This window comes from Gavialis gangeticus, unplaced genomic scaffold, assembly GCF_001723915.1.
Source record: "Gavialis gangeticus isolate Ggan-Ray unplaced genomic scaffold, GavGan_comp1, whole genome shotgun sequence".
Classification (NCBI taxonomy): Eukaryota; Metazoa; Chordata; order Crocodylia; family Gavialidae; genus Gavialis; species Gavialis gangeticus.
Genome location: NW_017729006.1, coordinates 47544956 through 47564537, shown reverse-complemented (window position 1 = coordinate 47564537; position 19582 = coordinate 47544956). Strand labels below are relative to the sequence as shown.

Here is a 19582-nt window from a genome sequence, read left to right as displayed (position 1 = left end):
CCTCCACAAGAGAAGGCTGAGGGGGGATCTAGTGGCCTGTTACAAACTAGTCAGAGGGGACCAGCAGGCACTGGGGAAGTCCCTGTTTCCCCGAGCATTACCAGGAATGACCAGGAATAACGGTCACAAGCTGGCAGAGGGTAGATTTAGACTAGATATCAGGAGGCGCTACTTCACAGTCAGGGCAGCTAGGATCTGGAACCAACTTCCAAGAGAAGTGGTGCTGGCTCCTACCCTGGAGGTCTTTAAGAGGAGACTAGAAGTATACCTTGCTGGGGTCATTTGACCCCAGTAATCTTTCCTGCCATGGCAGGGGGTCGGACTCGATGATCTGCTCAGGTCCCTTCCAACCCTAGAAACTATGAAACTGTGTGGAAATTGGCCTGAAATCCCTGAGTTTTAGAGTGGTTCAGAGCCAGAGAGAGACTTCCCTATTTGAGCCACCTGCACTTCAGAAATAAGTAGGGACAGACTGTAGGCAAGAAATGACCAATTCTTTGTATAGTCTCACAATCTGAAAAAGTGCAAGCTAACAGTCTGCCAGGCATGGCTGGTGAACTCAGACTGGTGGGGTGGGTGGAGTGGCACATTGTTGGGGGGGCCGGTGGTTTGCAGCCAGCTGGGAGCGGGGGGCCGTTGCAGCCCAGCTAGCTGCAACGCCCCCTCCTCCCCCGTGTGATGCTCCACCCACCCCACCAGTCTGAGTTCACCAGCTGTGCCTGCAGTCTTCCCATTTTAAGGTTTCATCTGTGTTTGGAGGTTTTTCAGAATGTGAACATCTTTTCCTAGGATTTCCATTGTGGTGTCATCATTGACTCAGGAAATCAGATCAGGGCTTCAGCAAGGTTTCTTAATCATGAAGCGCTGTTTTATCCCTTTTAACCCTTTTGTTTTCTTTCTTTGCTGGAAGAAGGAGCCTTCTCTAAGTGCATTGCTGTACACTCCAACTGTTTCCCCAGAACTTCCACTCTTTTTGCAACATGTTGGTTCTTCCTCAGGGAAATTTTTCTCCACAAAAATAGCACATTTAGTTGTCACAAAGGGCTCATCTTTCATCTCTGCAGAAAGAGTTTTGTTAGCTGTTATAATTTGTTTTTCTTTGATATTTTGTAAACCTGTCTTCATGTGTGCTTTTTTCCTAAGATGCCAGTGATCAAAGAGAAGACATATATATTGGAAACCATATACCTTGTTCAGAAAGCTTCAATGGTTACTGTATACATGGAAAATGCGAATTCATTTATTCCACTCAGAAGGCTTCCTGCCGGTAAGTAAGAGAATATAAGCAGCATAGATACTGCCTCTGTCAAAAAGGCATTCTAACATTCTGGATGCTGATTAAACAGCAATGGACTTTATACATAAGATAGCAAAAGCATTACTTCCCAATAGCATGTTAATAGCCACACTGGCAGGGAAGATGCCTCCCTGTGCTGGAGGTTGTGCAGCACCACCCAACACCACCTTTGCACACACGTTAGGAAGGAGTAGATCGCTCCACCCAGTGCACCAGTGCTGCTCTGCAGGCCAGTGTGACTCTGCCACTGAGCTTTTCGTAGCACCTGATATATCAGATGTCTGGGTGCTTGGTAGATGAATAGATGTTGATGTGTTTATGGGGGTGCAGGTAGGTGTCTGAGAAGGAAGCTGGAGCTTCCTGGGAAGTTCAGGTTTGTGAAGGTGGGTTGATACTCCCCTTCCTCACTGCTCTTTTTGTGTTAAAAGTCAGATAATGGGGTGTTACAAAGTAGAAGCATTTAATGACTCTCCAGGAGTGGAACAGGATGGAATGGATCCTACTTAGGTGCCCAGGTGCAGTAATGGGCCTCATAAGCAGAATAAACTGCAGCATCTAGTGGGTAAAGGTGAAGGGGCAGATTTTTTGTACTGTGCTTTTTCACTCCTGTGCACACCAGACTTGTACGTGTGGAAAATCTGATGTCATAGGCAGTTCTTATTTACATGCTTACATGCAAATCTCAGGGTATCCTTTCCACAGAAATTCATGTGCTTGCAAGCCAAGTGTACACCAAAATCTAAAATTTAGTCCTGGCTTTTGGGTAGTGAGCACTGATATCTCAAATAACTTATGAATGTCTACATACAATCTATCTGCTGCATCTTAGTTGCTACCAGACGCAACCAGCTGCACAGTGAAGGCAAAAAACTACCTTATTCCTTACACAGAGCTTAGGCAGACCTGCACAGTCATCTGCTCTGAGGGTACCTGGTACCCTACTGGAATACAGAGAAAGGTAGTTATGGTTTCATAAGTCTAGCAATGGGCCTGCTTGGTCAGTTGATGTGCTAGTAAATTGTACCCCATTAAATGTGGCAGCCATGAGCATACATGGTCTCAATATGTTTGGGCTCTGAGCTGCTTCCTGCTCCCCCTGAGAAGGTGCAGCTCCATATCACCCCCAGTGAAGGGCTGCACCAGCCAGGCACTGTTATGTCCCTTGCTTCTTCTCTAATTAAAGAAATATTTCAGTGTTATTCACCTAGTAGTGAGAAGCACATTGGCATAATTTTGTTTTGATAAACCTCCATTGTCTGCCATTTACCATCTTACTTTCCATTAAGTACTTAAGAAATAGATTGTGTTGTTAATTGTGCTGTCAGTTTATCATGTAATTACAATTGAGTGTTTCAACCCCTCCCCCAGTTCCAGTCTTAAACAATGTATTTTGTTTGCCTTCAAAGTCTATCCTGACTCCAACCCCAGGAATTCTCAAAAATAATTTCCAACCATTTCAATATTTCTGGGAATGTGTCTAGCATTCCAGGGTGACACTCTCTGAATCTGAATCATTATTAATTCCATATTTTAAGATTATCTAGGTATTCATTAACTATTTTTTCTTGTTTCTTCTGCATTCTTTCTTCTCCTAGTTTTTAAAATAATTCTTGCATTAAACCTACTATGGTTATTAGCTTCCTTGAAGGGCACATCTACATGTGCAGTTAGCGCACATGAATAAACTTTGGAGCTTATTGGTCTGGAGCTTTTTGCTCCTGGAGGTACATTTGAACGTGCGCCCAGGAGCAATTAACTCTGGAACAATCAGCTCTGGAGTTGATTCATGCACAGCACAAGTGAAGCAAGGCTGCTCCAACACACTGCAGTTACAATTAATTGAGTCTGCTGGAGCATGATAATTACCCTGCTCCAGTAGACTCTAGCATAATGTATGTCAGTGTCTTCACACTGAAAAATATTTGCAGGGGCACATTAACTAAAGCTCATTCGATGAGCTTTAATTAAAGCGCACCCTCCCCCTTCACACTCCTGGCACACATGTATAAACGTGTATTCATGCACGGCACATGGAGCCCAGTCGGAGCAGTCCCAGCTGGCAGGGGCCTGGGGATCAGCCTGCCAGCCCAGGGCTTCTCTGACTGGGTTCACTGTGTTGTGGAGGGGCTGGATGGGGCATGAGGGTGATGGCTCCCTGAAGCACCCTTGTAACACAGCCAGTTGGGTCAGTGTCTACACATGCACTGCTGCCTGCTGCACACAAAAAAAACACAGCACCTGTGTAGTACTTGTATTTACAATTACTACCCTGCTGTGGACTTTATTAGTTTCCTGCACCCTAATAGGGGCACATATATAGACACTGAGACATTTATTGCGGAGCTAATTAGTCAGCTCCACAGAAAACGTCTCATGTAGATGTGCCCAAAAAAGACAAACGCAAAGTAGCAAATAAGTCCTTAACCTTCTCCCTATCGTAGATTTATTCTCCCGATCATTACTTATAGATAGATTCTACTTATCAGTTCTATTTCTCTATTCCTTCCTATTAAGTAATGGACATATAATTTCAGCCTCTTTCAGCTTTTTCTTTCTTATGTACATATGTGAATTTCTGTTGGTTCCTTTCCTATCCATGGCTTATGATCCCTACAAAAACATTGCACCTTTTTCTTAATAACTCTGCTTTTATTAGAACTTCTCTCATTTGTGAGGGAAATATGACTCCTGCAGAAAAGCCCATAGATAGGTAAAATTAAGTTATAATAATGATGGATTTCATAGTGCTGAATGCATTTTCCCTGCATGTAAAAGAGCAATTAGGACTACTTTCACTGTTTTGAGGAGGCCAGTGGAACACATTTTTGCCTCTCCAAACATAATTATTGTATCACAAAGGCCAAGGGTGGATTTGGGAGTCAGATAAAGAGTGATTCTTTGGTACACCTACTTTTCCTAGTTTTATGCATTCCTTTCCGGCCTCCTGCTGCAGAGGAGAAGGACAGTTGCTCATTTAATTCAAGTTTGGTGATATTTGTACATCACTTTGTTTTCAAGGATGCCTTTACAAGGCCAAACCCACAGGTTTCCATTTTTCAATGAAAGCTGAGGTACTTCTGTAGATATTTAGCTCCTCCCAAGTGAAGGGAGGCCAACGGCCTGGCTCTGGCTGCATGGTGCAGCTCATTAACCGTGTAGACTTCACAGGGGACAAGCAAGTCTTGACTCACTGCTTGCTTCTCCTTGTGCTCTTCATCCTCCCTTCCCTTGAGAGCATGGGTCACCCAGAGACACCCTCTTACTGGCTTCTTCACCACTGCCAGGCTCAGCAGGGACTAAGTTTGTGTTACTCATCATTAAGAACATCCACTGAATTTTCCAATGAGATATGCTAGTTTACTCACGAAATGTGGTATTCACATCAGCTGCTCCTGTTTTGCCTTCTCCCTGCCTGATCACACCCCTCCCAAATTTCCAAGCATTTCCATATAAGCATTGTTACTTGCTTGAGCTGAAGAGGGCCAGCACATTCCTTGCCTCCGAACGAGTTTCTAATGGGGTGGAGGAGGGCTCTGTCTTGCCTGGAATTTGACTGCTGTCTTTTCCCTGGCAATCTCCACATGACTTACCTGACCTATAAGCTGTCATACATCTGAGCCTTTTTGACCTTTCTGTACTAGTCTCCAGGGGACTCATCTGGCCTTTGTTGAGAATTTGTGGCCTGGACTTGTGGCTGACTTGGCATTCTGTGAGTCTAGCCTAATGGGGAAAGGTGGGACAGGCTTGCATTTGGACCCCGAAGCCTACGAACAGATCTCTCGGGGATCAGTTCCTGTAAGTGACAGCAACCACGCTCTGCTGGGTCTGTTCAGCTCTGATAGGCCTGTTATATTAGCATGTTTCTTTCACAGTGTCACTTCCCTTTTTCCTTTGTCTTTCATTCTTCCTTGGTACTCCTGGTTAGTTTTACGTCCCCTCTTTCTGGTTTGCACTATTCCTCAACCACCTGTTTTATCAAACTCTTTATTGTTCCTTAACTTGGGGCCCAGTTCAGCAAGACTCTTTGGCATGCGCTTAACTTGATTTATGCAGGTACTCCCATTGAAATCAGTGAGACAACTCACATACTTGAAGTGTGTATTTATTTTGCTGAATTAGGCCCTTAACCTCTCTCTCAGCTGTATTCAGTTGAAAGGAGCTGCCCTATCTGACAGTGGAGAACACCCAGTCTGTTTCACCCTCTTCCTCCATGGAAGAAGAAGCCATGCTCCATCAAACTTTGCATCTCTCCCTGCCTTCTTCACTACTGGTTTACTGCTACAGCCCTCCTGGCTTCATTCTCAAAACTAGCAGAACCTCAGAGGCAGTCCCTTGGGCAGTTATCTCCTTCATATTTCATACCTGGTCTCTGACGTTAATTTATCCCGAAGCAGCAGTGCAGTCACAAAGAGTGAGTTCCTGCCATCACTGTAATACCCTCCAGTCCTTATGTTATATCTTGCTTTTTCCATGTTTTCAGTATGCCCATTAATACTTCATCTATAGAGCGATGAAAACAGTGTATTCTGTGAAATGTTCCTTTTCTCTTTCAGGTGTGAATCAGGATATACTGGACAGCACTGTGAAAAGACAGACTTTAGTATTCTATATGTTGTTCCAAGTAGACAAAAGCTTACGCATGTCCTTATTGCAGCAATAATTGGAGCTGTACAGATTGCCATTATAGTTGCAATTGTCATGTGCATAACAAGGTAGGCAATTACAAAGCAACATGCATCACAGATTTTATGACTGGATACATTTTATAAATACATGCATTTATTTAGAAACTAAATATTTAGGAAATTGTCTACTGTGAAATTCTGTGTTTTAAACAAATACAAAATACAGTAACCTAGTCTGGTCTAGTGATTCAAGAAAGCACCCCTTTACATACGGATCATAACTAGCCATTTTGGACATCCCTACCAATCTCCAAACCAAAAGCATGTGAGAATAAATAAGCCATGCAATTTATCCAATAAATGGGATTATGTTGTAGACAAAAATGGGAGTGATTCAAGAACTGAAAATACCTGGTAGAAAATGCCATGCCCCCTCTCCCTCGCATATAAACCAGAGAGCTGGTGGTTTAAATACTTCCACTGGTCTCAGCTGGAGTGTTTTTACATGGAGAGAGAAAGTTATCCATCAGGTACCCTTCTTCTTAACTATTTAGGATGTTATGGATTACAGCAAGTCCTTTAAACTGTACTGGAAACTAAGATGCAGCTAGCTATGGATATGGAGCCTTAGGGCTTAGGCACATAAGTGGAACTCTATTCCACCCTGCTCAAGTCCCTGAAAACAAATTAATGCATCTACTTCTCTAACAGCCCATCGTTGTACCTTCATGATTGAATCATACTATGCAGCAAGGAAGAGGAAACCCCACTCACCATCTGTATTAACAGTTTTCCAGAGGCTTAACAGGGTGGAATAGCACCACATTTAAGATTCTAAGTCCACTTCCAGTTCTAATAAGTGGAATAGAATCTGGCCCTCAGTTTCTGATGCTTTGTGGGCCTAACTGCCTAAGTCCTGCTCAGCACCTGTTTCATGCCTAACTTCATTAGGATGACAAAATAGGCCTTCACCCACCTTTCTTACGTATGAGGTCTGATCCAACAGATATGCTCAGAGGATATCTAATGCCACACAAAAGACCACTATAGGAGCAGATACAGGAGTTATTATGGTGCTCCCTCCCTCCTGTTTTTTTTAACCAATAGCCCAATAGTACTCAATCTTCTAGTCCCATGGGCTAGTCCCTACATTGCCTCCACCCATCCCAGCACACCCAGATCGGGCCTGTGCTAGCCCTGTGCAGGATTGGGCCCTGGAAGATTGTTCAGAATGATAAATAATTTCCTGGATCAAAGTAAAATGCTCAGAACCATGCAGGATTGAGCCTCAGTCTCACATGCAAGAAGTCTCTGCTGAACAACCAGGGGGTCATGCAGTCTCTTAGACACTCTGAAGTGCCAAAGTGGGCCCCAGATGTTAGCTGCACTCCCCTACTCATCTTGATATTTTGGGGTGTAAAAGGAAAGTAAATGTAGAATGATGCTTTCAGTCCTATTCTGCATTTATAAAATGCCTTTTCTCTGTTTTCCTTTAAACAGAAAATGCCCTAAAAACAATAGAGGACGTCGGCAGAAGCAAAACTTAGGCCATTTTACTTCAGATACATCATCCAGAATGGTTTAGTTTGATGATTTTTATACCCACATTGACCATGTGATGTACATTTTTATTATCTCTTTTTTTAAAGAATGGAAATATTTATTTCAGAGGCCTTATTTTTGGACATTTTTAGTGTAACACTATTGGTCTGTTGTATTCTGAAAGAATCTGCTCCAACAGCTATGGACTGTTTTAGTAATTTTCCTTTTATGTTTTTGAAAACTGTAGTTCATTTTCTGTATCTGTATCACATGGTTACATAATAGACTTGTGCTTTACTCATGGAATGTAATATTTTTGAGAACACAGACTTATTCACCAATGGTTGTAGATAAAAAAAAAAAAAAAGGGGGGGAAAGAATTACCTAGCAAACAAGGCATGAACTAAAGGCGAAGATGTTTACAGCTTACTTTTCTTATGAGAAACTAGAAGACACTGTGTTTAAATACCGTAGATATTTCAATGTTTTTGAAAGTTAGTAACTGATTTTTTAGACACTGCCTATCGCATGAACTGTGGAATTGTGTGCTGTGCGTAGTTGTAACATATTTATAAAATGTATGGGCTGGGTCTGAGCACTACCATCTTCATAAATAATACTGACACTTTATTTTTAAAGAGTAAAATATAAATTTCATAATTTGGGAAATTTCCTGATTGAGGCAGCTGGCACAGGTCCAAAAAAGTAGGTCTTTGTAGATTTAAGTGTTGTAAAAACCAGTGTCGAATAATCAAATTCAAATAATTGGAATAAAGCCTACTTTATCACTGTTAAAACTGCTTTAATACTTATTAAACTTTTTTAAGAGGATACGTGTTTTAACACCAATGATACAGATTGTATAGTGTTTGTGACTAAAATGCAGAAAACAAAAAATAAAGTCAATGAATTACCAGCGCTCTTGTATAGAATATTTTCAAGAGCTAAATTAAGGCCATCCAAATTAGTTTGCTGGTCATAGTTATATTAATAGCCTGTTAGTTGTTGTTTGAAAGATCCAGAGATAAAATGTGAGTAGGATGTGTTCAGCTGTTTAATATGTAGTTTAGGCTTTTAAAATTCTGCATGTAGGATTTAGTAATTTCTTCAATAAAAAGCTTTCAACATTTTGAACTGGAAAAGCATGTCACAATACAATGTTTTCACTATATTGTCTCTGTTTAGTGTGTTTATTTGTTACTTGATGTGGTAGCTGTCATGATTTGCATACTAATTCTTTTGGTTTCAATACAGTTATGGTTACTTTTGAAAACATTGTCTGAATTTCCTCAGGGAAAGCACTTAATTAAAATGAAAGCAACCATAGTTCTTCCAAAATATGGTAGCTTGCTTTCCAACGTAATTTGCGAATTGCTTAACTCTCCTAGATTAACATCAAGGACTTCGCTGGTACAGAAACATGACCCTTTAAACGTATGTTCCTTTCCAGGCATGATTCGTTAGAGGTTTCATATTGCAGAAGGTATCTGAACAGTCACGTATGGATATTTTGTAGTTATAAATATTTGACCAATCTCCAAGGATGGAGTTTCACGCCCTGCTTTGAATATTGCTCAGGCCAGTTGTCGATCTGGCTTCTTGATCTAGAGGCAGAATTGTTCCCCTAGGATTTGAACAGTCTTTGTGGAGAACGCATACTCTTTGGTTCCTGTAGACCTGACTGGAGACAGGCAAAATGGATCACCATGAAGTTATCTCAGAGACTGACAGAATTCACCAAAATCGCCTGTCAGATGTCACAGAAGACGAAGAAGAACAAGACCCTGCATTTACAATCGTGAGGGTCCTAGATAAAGTGGCCAACATTGTGGACAGCGTACAGGCAAGTCAGAAAAGAATAGAGGAACGGCACAGAGACATGGAAAATGCTATCAAGACAGTACAGATCAATATTTTAAAGCTTGCCCAGGCTCATGGCAATACAAGCTACACAGTTAACAAGTTGCTTGAGAAGACCCGCAAAGTTAGTTCCAAAGTTAAAGAAGTAAAAGCACGTGTGGAAAAGCAGGGTGATAATGTGCAAAAAGTTGAAGCCAAGCAAGAGGAGATGCTGAGAAAAAACAAGTTTCGGGTTGTAATTTACCAGGTAAACATGCACTTAAACTTATTTGACTATTACGGTTTTGCCACATCCTTGATAATTTCTATCACATGCTCATTGTTTAACAAATTGAAAGCAAGGCAATGCAGTCTTTCCTGAGTCAGAATTGTGTTAGATATACTTTGAAACTGATTTCTGCCTCTGAGTGTCTTTCAGCATGAACCCACTGATAGCAATACACAGAGTCTATAATTAGTGTTGTGGACTTCTCAGCCAATACTCTAAAATTAACTGCAGACCAGCAAGAACTATTTGTTGCCTCTCTGAACGGTAATATGAGGCAGGTACTTTAAATCTTGTCATACTAGTCATGCCTAACAATCATCCCTGTTATATTTTTCACCATATTAGGTAGAAGCAAAACAGCTAAACTTATTTACAGAGCCTCCAGAATGGAGTATTTCTTTTGACACCAATTTTATAAAGTGCAGCTTCTTTATTTGGACAGTTACCAAGCTTCTGTAGTTCTTATATGAGGGGTTTTTTCACACTTCAATTCATAGAAGTAAACATATAGAACTAGGCTTTTATCTGCAAGTCCCTTGTCACTTCAGTCATCCTGACTGCATAGTCCTATTGACTGCTTTGAAATCACATAGTCAATGACAATTCACATGCACGAGGTTTTGCAGGATTGAAAGCAAACTGCGGATTTTCCTGCACTCAGATAATCTTAGGTTGGCTCTTATTCTTGGAAATCTTTCTCTTGGAAAATATGCTTCATGAAAATAAATATCTTTTCTATGGATCATGCAAATATTAAGGAAGTGGATGGTGCTGGGAAAGTGGAAAGGTTATGCCACTTACCAGAAAGTGCTGCAATATGAATTTTTAAAGACCTGATCCTGCAAGGCAGGGAGCAATTTTCACAGAAGTCAATGGAAAAGTGAAGGTGCTTAGCACCTTCCAGGAACCACACTAAGGGCCAGATTCTACCACACATACTAGTGTTAGAGCAGGTAAATGTGTGCTGGGATTTCATACGCAGTAGACATGGGGCCTCCTGCCATGCCACACATATGTAATCATGGGATGGGATCATTGGCGACATGTAGGGGGTGCACGCAGGTGCACGTGCACCCCCCCGAGCGTGGCAGTGCACCCCCTGCGAAAAGGCACCACCAACACTGTCGGTTGCACCTGACGGTGGTCGCCATTTGCCACCCCACCCTGCCCCCGACTCCAGTGTCTGTGGATGATCATCAACCACTGGTCGGCACTCACCACCCTGCTGCCGACAGCGCTGCGGCTGCCTGCAGCAGCTCCCCACTTGCCACTGCCACGCTGCTGCCGCCTGCGGGAGTTCACTGTGCCCCCCCAGCCTCTGGGGGCACATGGCATTCATGGATGGGATCACACATTAGATCCCATTGCACCTTATTGCCAGTGCAAGGGGAGCCCAGTGCACCAGCAAGGAGCAAGTTCTTGCAGCTGTGGAGCCCCCCACAGTTGGGAGATCACAGTAGCTGCAGTTTTTCAGCCCCAGGGGTGTGTGAAGCTCCACACAGCTGGGAGATCCCAGCAGCTGCTGTCACCCAACCCCAGAAGCACACCACATACCCTCAGGGCTGGAAGAGCACAGCCATGCCCCACGTCTGCCAGGATACAGTATCTTTAGCTGCCAGGCACTGCCAGGGCTATGAGTCCTCTTAGCAGTGGGACTTCCAGCCACAGCTGGTCATGATGCACCCCTGTGGGTGGGAGCCTGGTCAGCTGATGTAGCTCCTAGCTGCAGGGGAGACCCTGCTACATGTGGAAATTAAAGCTGGATAGCAACCAGCTATAAAGTTAGTATATATTTTCGATATCTAACTTTGCAGCTAATTGAAGCTTTTTATAGCATGACAGGTACTTTGCAGATGTAGCTGGTCACAGTTAATTCCTCAATACCTGTAAGGTGTAGAAGGCTAGTTAGTTGCGTAAGTGAATTTAGGTGCCTAGGTACAATTACATTACACTTTACTTGAGCCTTGCAAATAAGGTGGGTGGATCCTTCTTCTCTTCACTGCTTTTTAGTGGCTCAGCCTTAACTCTTTTTTAACTTAAGTTCTAGACAGGGGAAGTAGTAATGAAAGCTGATTACAAGGAACTGATAATTGCATAGCAGTTGATAAAATGTGGGTATTGGGCCAAAATCTGCTCTTAAGCTCTTACAACCTACTGGCCTCATGAGGCAAAATTTTGCCGTTTATTTTAACTTTTTCAGGCTCTCTTAATAGTTCTGACTCTGCACTATCATGGTAGCTTTGAATGGGTATCTTTGCATTCCTTGCAAACAATTATATTGCTTAAGAAACTAAATATCAGTGAATCTTTGGGTCATTGGTAGGGACCTCGTGAAATTGCAATTTCACGATTTCTTGTGAAAACTGTGAAAAATGGCAGTTTCTGTGATATTGCATGAAATCACCAGAAAAATAATTACTAAAACTAAAATCCTGGCCCCCTAGTGGAAGCAGCTGGTAGTTGCGGGCCCCTCACAGCCCGCTAGGTTGGGAAGCCACCAGCATGAAGGGGAGCAGCCAAGATGGTGGCCGCCCCCTCCTCTTGATTGGCTGAAAGCCCTGCTTTTTGTATGGCCCTGTCCCTCTCTGCCAATCAGTGGTGAGAGGCAGGGCTGCATGAAGGGCAGCCCTCTCTACTAATCAGGAGTGAGGGGTGGAGACACAAAAGGCAGCCCTTTCAGCCAGTCAGCGGCAAGGGGCAGGATCTTCAGTGCCCTTCAGCCAATCCACAGCAAGAGGTTCACCACAATAAGCCCACGAGAATAGTGACCAGCACCACAATTGGCTGCAAAAGCACCCAGCTGCTGCCTTGATTTGGGTGTCCCTATTGGTGGGTCATGGTAGGCTGCTGTTCCATTATTGCATCTTTCCTAGAAACATTATATTAAACATTTAAAAGTACTTTTTAAACAAATGTATAATATGATGCAAACTGCAATGTGCTTTTTTCCCCTAAAGTGCTGCTTGCTGTCAGTTAGTTTTGAAAAGTTCAGGAAGAAGATTATGGAAGTGTCTGTCCATAGATTTACAAGGAGTCTTAAAAGGCAACTACCTCTATTTTTATTGCCTTCTCTTTTTACATTTGTTAATCAGTGTTTTGATTTACTCCTTTCCTTTTTCCTATTCCCATGACTGTCTGAAACAGCTACAGCATAATTGGTTTTCAATTTTCCCCTATGTTCCCCAACTCTTATCCTCACCAAGAGAAGAGGAAGAGTGCTTGTGCTACTCCTATTGGAGTGTAACATTTAATGTCTTCCTGGTGAATGTTAATTTTTTCAATTCCATGGCTAGGCACAGATATTCAAAAAGCACAATGTGGAATTGATCTGTTACACAGTTTTCTGTAAGTGGTGTAGTTTATATTGGTAGCGAACAGAAAACACTGGGCATGTTTACACAAGACAGTACTGTATAGTTGTTACTCTGCATTTATTTAGTACTTTTATGAGCAAGTAGTACATGTAAAATAATAAGAGTTACTGTGCAGTAGCACCTGCAAACGTCTTTTAGGTGTTGGTACTGTACAATAGCCTAATAATAATGCACAGTAGTGTATTAGCACTGTCCAGTATAGACCAGTTTCCGATCACTTATACTGATAAAAGGGTAATATCTGTACCTGATCCATAAGTCTTAGATCAGGATAACCTGCTGTGAGTGTTTTGTAACTTGACTATACTCATGTTTACACTGGTGTGGTGCTTCTATACTAGTACTTTTTTCCAGTGCAATGGCATTGATATAGCTACATTAACACATTCGCCCACCCAGCAATAGGCAAGATTTTAATGGACTGAAGCTATGCTGTGAGAAATACACTGAAACAATTTGGGGATCCCACTCCACCACATGCTACATTTCACTAAATCTGTGGTGATTCTTGGTTTGGATATTGTGAATGAGGACTGGTGTATGATGATATTTTACCTGAGTCCTTTGGAATACGTAAAAAAGTGGTCTGAAATGAAATTAATGTAGCTTATTTGTTTTGGTCAATGAGATTTGATTTCTGTAATGGATCTTTTAAGCAGCACATCAAGATTTCATGAGAATCTGAACACTAATTGATTTTTTTAATTAATACTTGTATTTAAAGCAAAAATTGAGAGAGGCAGAAGTCTGATTAAAATAATAGTAGCCAGGAGGAGACCATTCAAGAGATCCCCAGTACAATGAAACAAGTTGAAAGACCTGTATGTTAAATGAAGAAATAGCAATAATCTTTGGCCATAATTTTTAAGAAAATGGTACCCAGGGGTGTTTTTTTGAGACACCAAGTTATAATAGATCTTGTAAAATACTTGGGTTTAGTCTGCAGAAGGGTTAGAAAACTGTAAAACCATGGCTCAGCTTAGGTCAAATGGAATTAAATTAGCCCATGTAGGTTCTCTTGATGACTTGAGTTCAAACATCCAAGAATACAAACCATTTAAAGTTTTGTTCATGTGGGCATGAAGGTCAGTGTGAACATTTTACAAAGTTCTAAGATCATTAATTTTAAAAATGCCATGAAATATGCTATGTGGATTCTTACCACAGTTAAAACCACAGATCTACTTCACATTACCTGAGGCGGCCTTATAAATCAGTGTTGTGTGTCTTGTCCATGCTGGAAAAGTAGAGGTCAAAAGGAAAATGTCATTCATAGGTAAGTGGTAGCCTTAAGTATTTTTGAGGAACAGTCCTAAGAAACTGATGTCTGTTTGCAGAAAAGTAGCCTGCTGTTTTAGTCATTATGAGTAAAAACCTAAAAGACAGATTTATAAGTTGTTGGGCTTTTTTATCTTGAGGAACTTCTTTCATTTGTTTATCATCATTGTCTGAACATCCCTGTTTGAGCTGAGACATACAGCAGTTGGAATGCTTGTGTTACAAGTACTGGTTTTGAAATTTAGAAATCATGGGGCGTGTCTACATGTGAATTGATGTGCTCCTAAACTTCATGCACTTTAGCTTAAGCCTCATTGAGGCAATTTAGGTGCATGTCTACACATGCATGCCTTAAGGCACCTTAACGTGGCTTGCTGGGTGAGCATATCTGCAGCTTGCCCTGGACAGGCCCCCCCCATGCACAGCCACCCTGCGACCTGCAGATGGTGGGCAGGTGCCGTATTCATTGATTCATAGACATTCGGGCTGGAAGGGACCTCTGAAGATCATTGAGTCCAGCTCCCTGCCCCAGGGGCAGGAAGTCAGCAGGGACCATAGGATCCTAGCAAGATAAGCATCCAAATGTGTCTTGAAAGCGTTCAAAGTGGGTACTTGAGCCACCTCCGGCGGCAGTCTATTCCAAACCTTGGGGGCTCAGACAGTAAAGAAGTTCTTCCTTATGTCCAGTCTGAAACGGTCTTGGACACTCTGGTGAACAGACATTCCCCCAGATCCTGGTGAGCACCCCGATAAACTTATAGGTGGCCACTAGATTTCCCCTGAGCCTGCACTTTTCCAGGTTGAAGAGTCCCATGGCTCTCAGCCTCTCATCGTAAGCTGTGTTTTCCTGACCCCTGATCATGTGCGTGGCTCTCCTCTGCACTCTCTCCAGCTTCTCCACATCCTTTTTGAATTGTGGAGCCCAAAACTGGATGCAGTACTCCAGCTGCGGCCTCACCAAGGCTGAGTACAAGGGGAGAATGACATCCCGGGATTTGCTTGAGAAGCATCTATGAATGCAAGCCAGTGTTTTGCTTGCTTTACTAGCTCCAGCATCACATTGAAGGCTTGTATTCATCTTGTGGTCAATCATGACCCCCAAGTCCCTTTCATCTGTAGTGCTAACCAGCATAGCACTGCCGAGCCTATAAGCATGCTGCAGGTTTTTCCTCCCAAGGTGGAGAACCTTGCATTTTTCTGTGTTAAACACAGTCAGGTTCTCATCCGCCAACTTCAAGAGCCTGTCAAGATCTGCCTAGATCACCCTCCTGTCTTCAGGTATGGATGCTTTATCCTAGAGTTTGGTGTTGTTGGCGAACTTGGTGAGCCCGCTTCTGACACCAATGTCTACATCATTGATAAAGGTTTAAAAAGTAAGGGCCCTGGGACAGAGCCTTGAGGGACCCCACTGGTCACCACACACCACGATCATTGACTACCATCAACCACTACCCTCTGGGTCCTACCACGGAGCCAGTTCTCCAGCCAGCAGATCGTGGTGAAGTCAAGGCCGCAGTTAGCCAGTTTTGCCAAGAAGTGATCATGGGATACCAGATCAAAGGCGTTCTTAAAGTCAAGATATATGACGTCAATCTCTTTCCCCCGTCCATGTGATAAGTCACCTGGTTGTAAAAGGAAATGAGATTGGTCAAGCAAGACCTACCCGCAACAAACCTATGCTGGGTATCCCTCAAGATATTGCCATCAACTAGTCTGTTAAGGATGGCCTCTTTGATAATCTTTTCCAAGACCCTCCCCAAGATAGAGTTCAGGCTGATGGGCCTGTAGTTTGCCGGATCCTCTTTCCTCCTTTTCTTGAAGATAGGCACCACATTGGCCTTCTTCCAGTCTTCAGGCACTTTACCAGAGCACCAGGAATTCTCAAAGATCCATGCCAGGGACTGAGCTATGTTGCTAGCCAGCTCCTTGAGTACCCTTGGGTGTAAACTGTCAGGGCCGGCTGACTTGAAGGTATCCAGCCTCTCAAGGTGTTCCTTCATGAGGTCAGCTTCAGTGGAGGGTAAGGAATCTCCCTCACCCAGGCCTCCCTGTCCCAAGGGCATGGGCATCCCACATGACTGGTGAAAAACTGATGCAAAGTACCCATTTAGCAAGTTTGCTTTTTCATGGGCATCAGTTGTCAGTTGTCCCATCTGGTTTAGCAGGGGTTCAGTGTTGCCCTTGCTCTTCCTCTGGGTCCCCACATATCTAAAAAAGGACTTTTTATTGTCCTTGATATTTGTAGCTAGCTGGAGTTCCATTGCAGCCGTGGCTTTCCTGGTTTGCTCTCTGCAGGTCCAGACAAGTGCAGAGTGTTCTTCCTTGGTGATGGTTCCAGTCCTCCATCCTTTGTAGGTCTTTCTTTTAAGACGCAGGAGGTCCACTAGTTCTCTGGAGGGCCAAGGGAGCTGCTGTTGGGAAAGTGGCATGGGGCAGTACAAACAATGAGCACATTCCTGGCCAGGAAGCACACAGAAAGGCACAGGGCATGCCCAGGGGCCACAGGATCTGTTCTGTCAGCAGCATGTGCAGAGCCGGGGCAACTGGACCGCAGCCAGAGGCAGCTCAGCTCCAAGCAAGCAGAGGGCACGCTCAAGCCCCCAGGCTGTTTCTAGCAACTTGAGGCCTGGCCACAGGTCACCAAGCCACCCACCAGCACCTCAAAGCCTGTGATAGCATAGCCGGACAGTGCAGCCCAGCACCGGCTGAGGGGGTGGGAGCCTCCAGCCCCCCCAGATATGATCGGCCCAGCCCCGGCCCCAGCTCTAACCCCCTCCCTGTGTTCCTGCCTCCCCAGCATTGGTTGAGAGTGGGCTGGAGGCAAACCCACGAGACCCTGCACTGCTGCTGGGTGCCATCAAGAAGAAGCGGTGGCTGCTGTTCTCCAATGTGCAGACACTGGAGCTGGAGTGGTTGAGATTAAAGATAAATCTATGTCAGATGGGGGCCAACCATTTTGGCAGACACACCACAAATAATGCCCCGTGCCATCTCTTGGTACCACTCTGAGCCTCTTCCCCTCCCCAATCTTCTACTTTGCTTTCTGCTCCCTGTCCAATTTGCCGCTCTGCTTTCTGTCTTCTGTCCTGTGCTCCCTGCCTGCTCTATTGCTCTGCTTTCTGCTTCCTGCCTTGGCTGCTGCTATGCTGTCTGCTCTCTCCCTGATCTGCTATATGCCACACACAGACACTGCACATGCCACTAGTGGCACACATGCCACCATTGGCCACCCCGATCTAGATCTTGCCTGAAAACTAAATGCATACTTTGCCTGAGTTTTTAACAAGGACAGTGCTGTTGACCATAATGGATAATGGCAGGATGAGTAATGAAAATGAGAGTATGGATTCTAAAAATGGAAGCAAAACCCAAAGAACTTAAATTGGGGGGAATCCTGTAATCTCTGTCTCAAAAATCAGAAAGGGCTGTCATATGAAACCACAAGTGCAATAGCAACAAATTTTAATAAATCAGTCAAAAGTGGAGGTGGTATCAAATGACTGAAATATAGCAAACATAGTAACTATGTTTGGGAACGGGAAAAATAGATTTGGGCAACTATAGACAAATTAGTTTGACCTCCATAGTACTCAAGATTTTATAAGGAATTTTGATGGAAAGAATGATTATGGACATGAATGGGAAATGAGAAAAAATATGGGTTTACCAAAATATGCATTTACCAAAGTTAGATTCTGCCAGACTAACCTGATTTCTTTCTTTGAAAAGAAAGGTGATTTTCTAGACAAGATAAATGCAGTAGAGTTAATGGACCTGGATTTCAATAAAGCATTTGATATGGTGCTAGTGTTGAGAGGCACAAGAGCAGTAAGGTGAGTAATAAGCTGGCTAAAAGGCAAGCTACAGTGAAAAGCATAGTCTCAGACTGGAGGGAGGTTACAAGTGCAGCTCCTCAAGAATTAGTCTTAGACTATAGATTGATCTTGCTTAGCATTTTCATTAATGATCTTGGCACAAAAAGTAGAGCATACTGATGGGAGTTGCACAATGTTGGAAGATCCAAATATCATACAAGACAATCTAGGTGACACTGAGGACTGGAATAGTACATATCAGATAAAAATCAATACTAAAAAAAGGCCATGCATGGAGGGAATTTCTGCCACAAAGGTAGAAGCTTATCTCTTGAAAAGGACAAAGGAAGAGAAAGATGTGTGTGCATTAGGCAATTAGGGCGCATCCCCACATGTGCACCGGCAGCAGCTCAGATAGAAGCAGTGTAAATTTGAGCCTAGGCTTTTTGCCTCTGTGCACGTGCTTGGACATGCACTTTGTTGTGGAGCAAATTGTGCCACTTGGGGCAAAATAACCCTGCCTGGCTCCTCCCAGATCTGCAGCCAGGGGGAGCTAGAGTCCAGGGCCAGCACCTGTGCTGTCCCCAGCAGTATACAAAGCTGCCCTATCCTGGCCCCATCACTACAAAAAGCTGCCCTGTCAGGTAGCTTCTGGAACCCAGCCAATTGGTACCTGGGGACACTACCCCTTGTTCCAGCTGGACTGCTGCAGCAGCCCTGAGAGTTCCCTGCACCCTCTACCCACTAAAGCAGTCTGGCAGTGGGGGCTGCTGCCTGGCTGTGACCTGCTGCACACCTGCCAGACCCGCATGGGGACTGCACAGCCAATAGAGGCATCTGCCTCTCTGGGCCAGCTGCCAGTGGGCTGTGGCTGCAGGGTTGGCCTTTGTGTGGCACTACTGTCATGTGTGCCTCTGCCCAGCCATCTGGGCAGCTAACGCTCAGAAGATATTCCCAGTGTGGTGGCCTGCTTTGAACTGTCAAAGCATGTCCTCCTGGCTCCAATTGGCCAGGAGGTCAGCCACCTTCAGCTGGGTCCAAGGTGCCAGCTCTGGGCAGGCTCCTCTGCCTGGATCCTGCCACTTGCCTCCCTAGCAGGAATTCTGGTGTTCCATATTGGAAAACTGAAAAATCCCTGATAAAAATATCCCAAAGTCACTCTGTAAAATACCCGCAAATCCATGTTCCTCCATGATTAAAATAAAAGACCACTATATATATATGTGTATAGAGAGAGAGAGTGAAAGACAGAGATCAGCTGGGCAATGTTTTATTGATATATCTACAGTGTTAAAGCAATTTGGAAGACTACTCGTGTCTCTATCATAATAATAACGTGAACTCTAAATATATGCTTCGTAAGTTCATGAATATATGTTTTGCTGCCCCCCCCAGGGGCCACAGTCCCCCCTCAGGGGTTACAGCACCCCATAGGGACTACAGCCCCCCCACAGGGTCTATGGCCCCCCAACAGGAGTGACAGCCCCCCCTGCAGGGCCCACATACCCCACCCCCACTTGCTC

The 19582-nt window shown here is 43.8% G+C and overlaps 2 protein-coding genes across 3 annotated transcripts in view; both read left to right on the top strand.

The window, feature by feature from the left end:
* TMEFF1 (transmembrane protein with EGF like and two follistatin like domains 1) overlaps positions 1-8598 on the top strand; it is a 300669-nt gene extending 292071 nt beyond the window's left edge. For both annotated transcript variants that reach the window (XM_019509181.1, XM_019509179.1), the window contains exons 8-10: positions 1144-1267; positions 5851-6009; positions 7423-8598. In XM_019509181.1, coding sequence (XP_019364726.1) covers positions 1144-1267; positions 5851-6009; positions 7423-7507 — 368 coding nt within the window. In that variant the 3' untranslated portion in view covers positions 7508-8598. The remainder of the gene's footprint in view (positions 1-1143; positions 1268-5850; positions 6010-7422) is intronic.
* A 132-nt stretch (positions 8599-8730) lies between these two features.
* MURC (muscle related coiled-coil protein) overlaps positions 8731-19582 on the top strand; it is a 69798-nt gene continuing 58946 nt past the window's right edge. Inside the window, exon 1 of the mRNA XM_019509182.1 lies at positions 8731-9571. Coding sequence (XP_019364727.1) covers positions 9161-9571 — 411 coding nt within the window. The 5' untranslated portion in view covers positions 8731-9160. The remainder of the gene's footprint in view (positions 9572-19582) is intronic.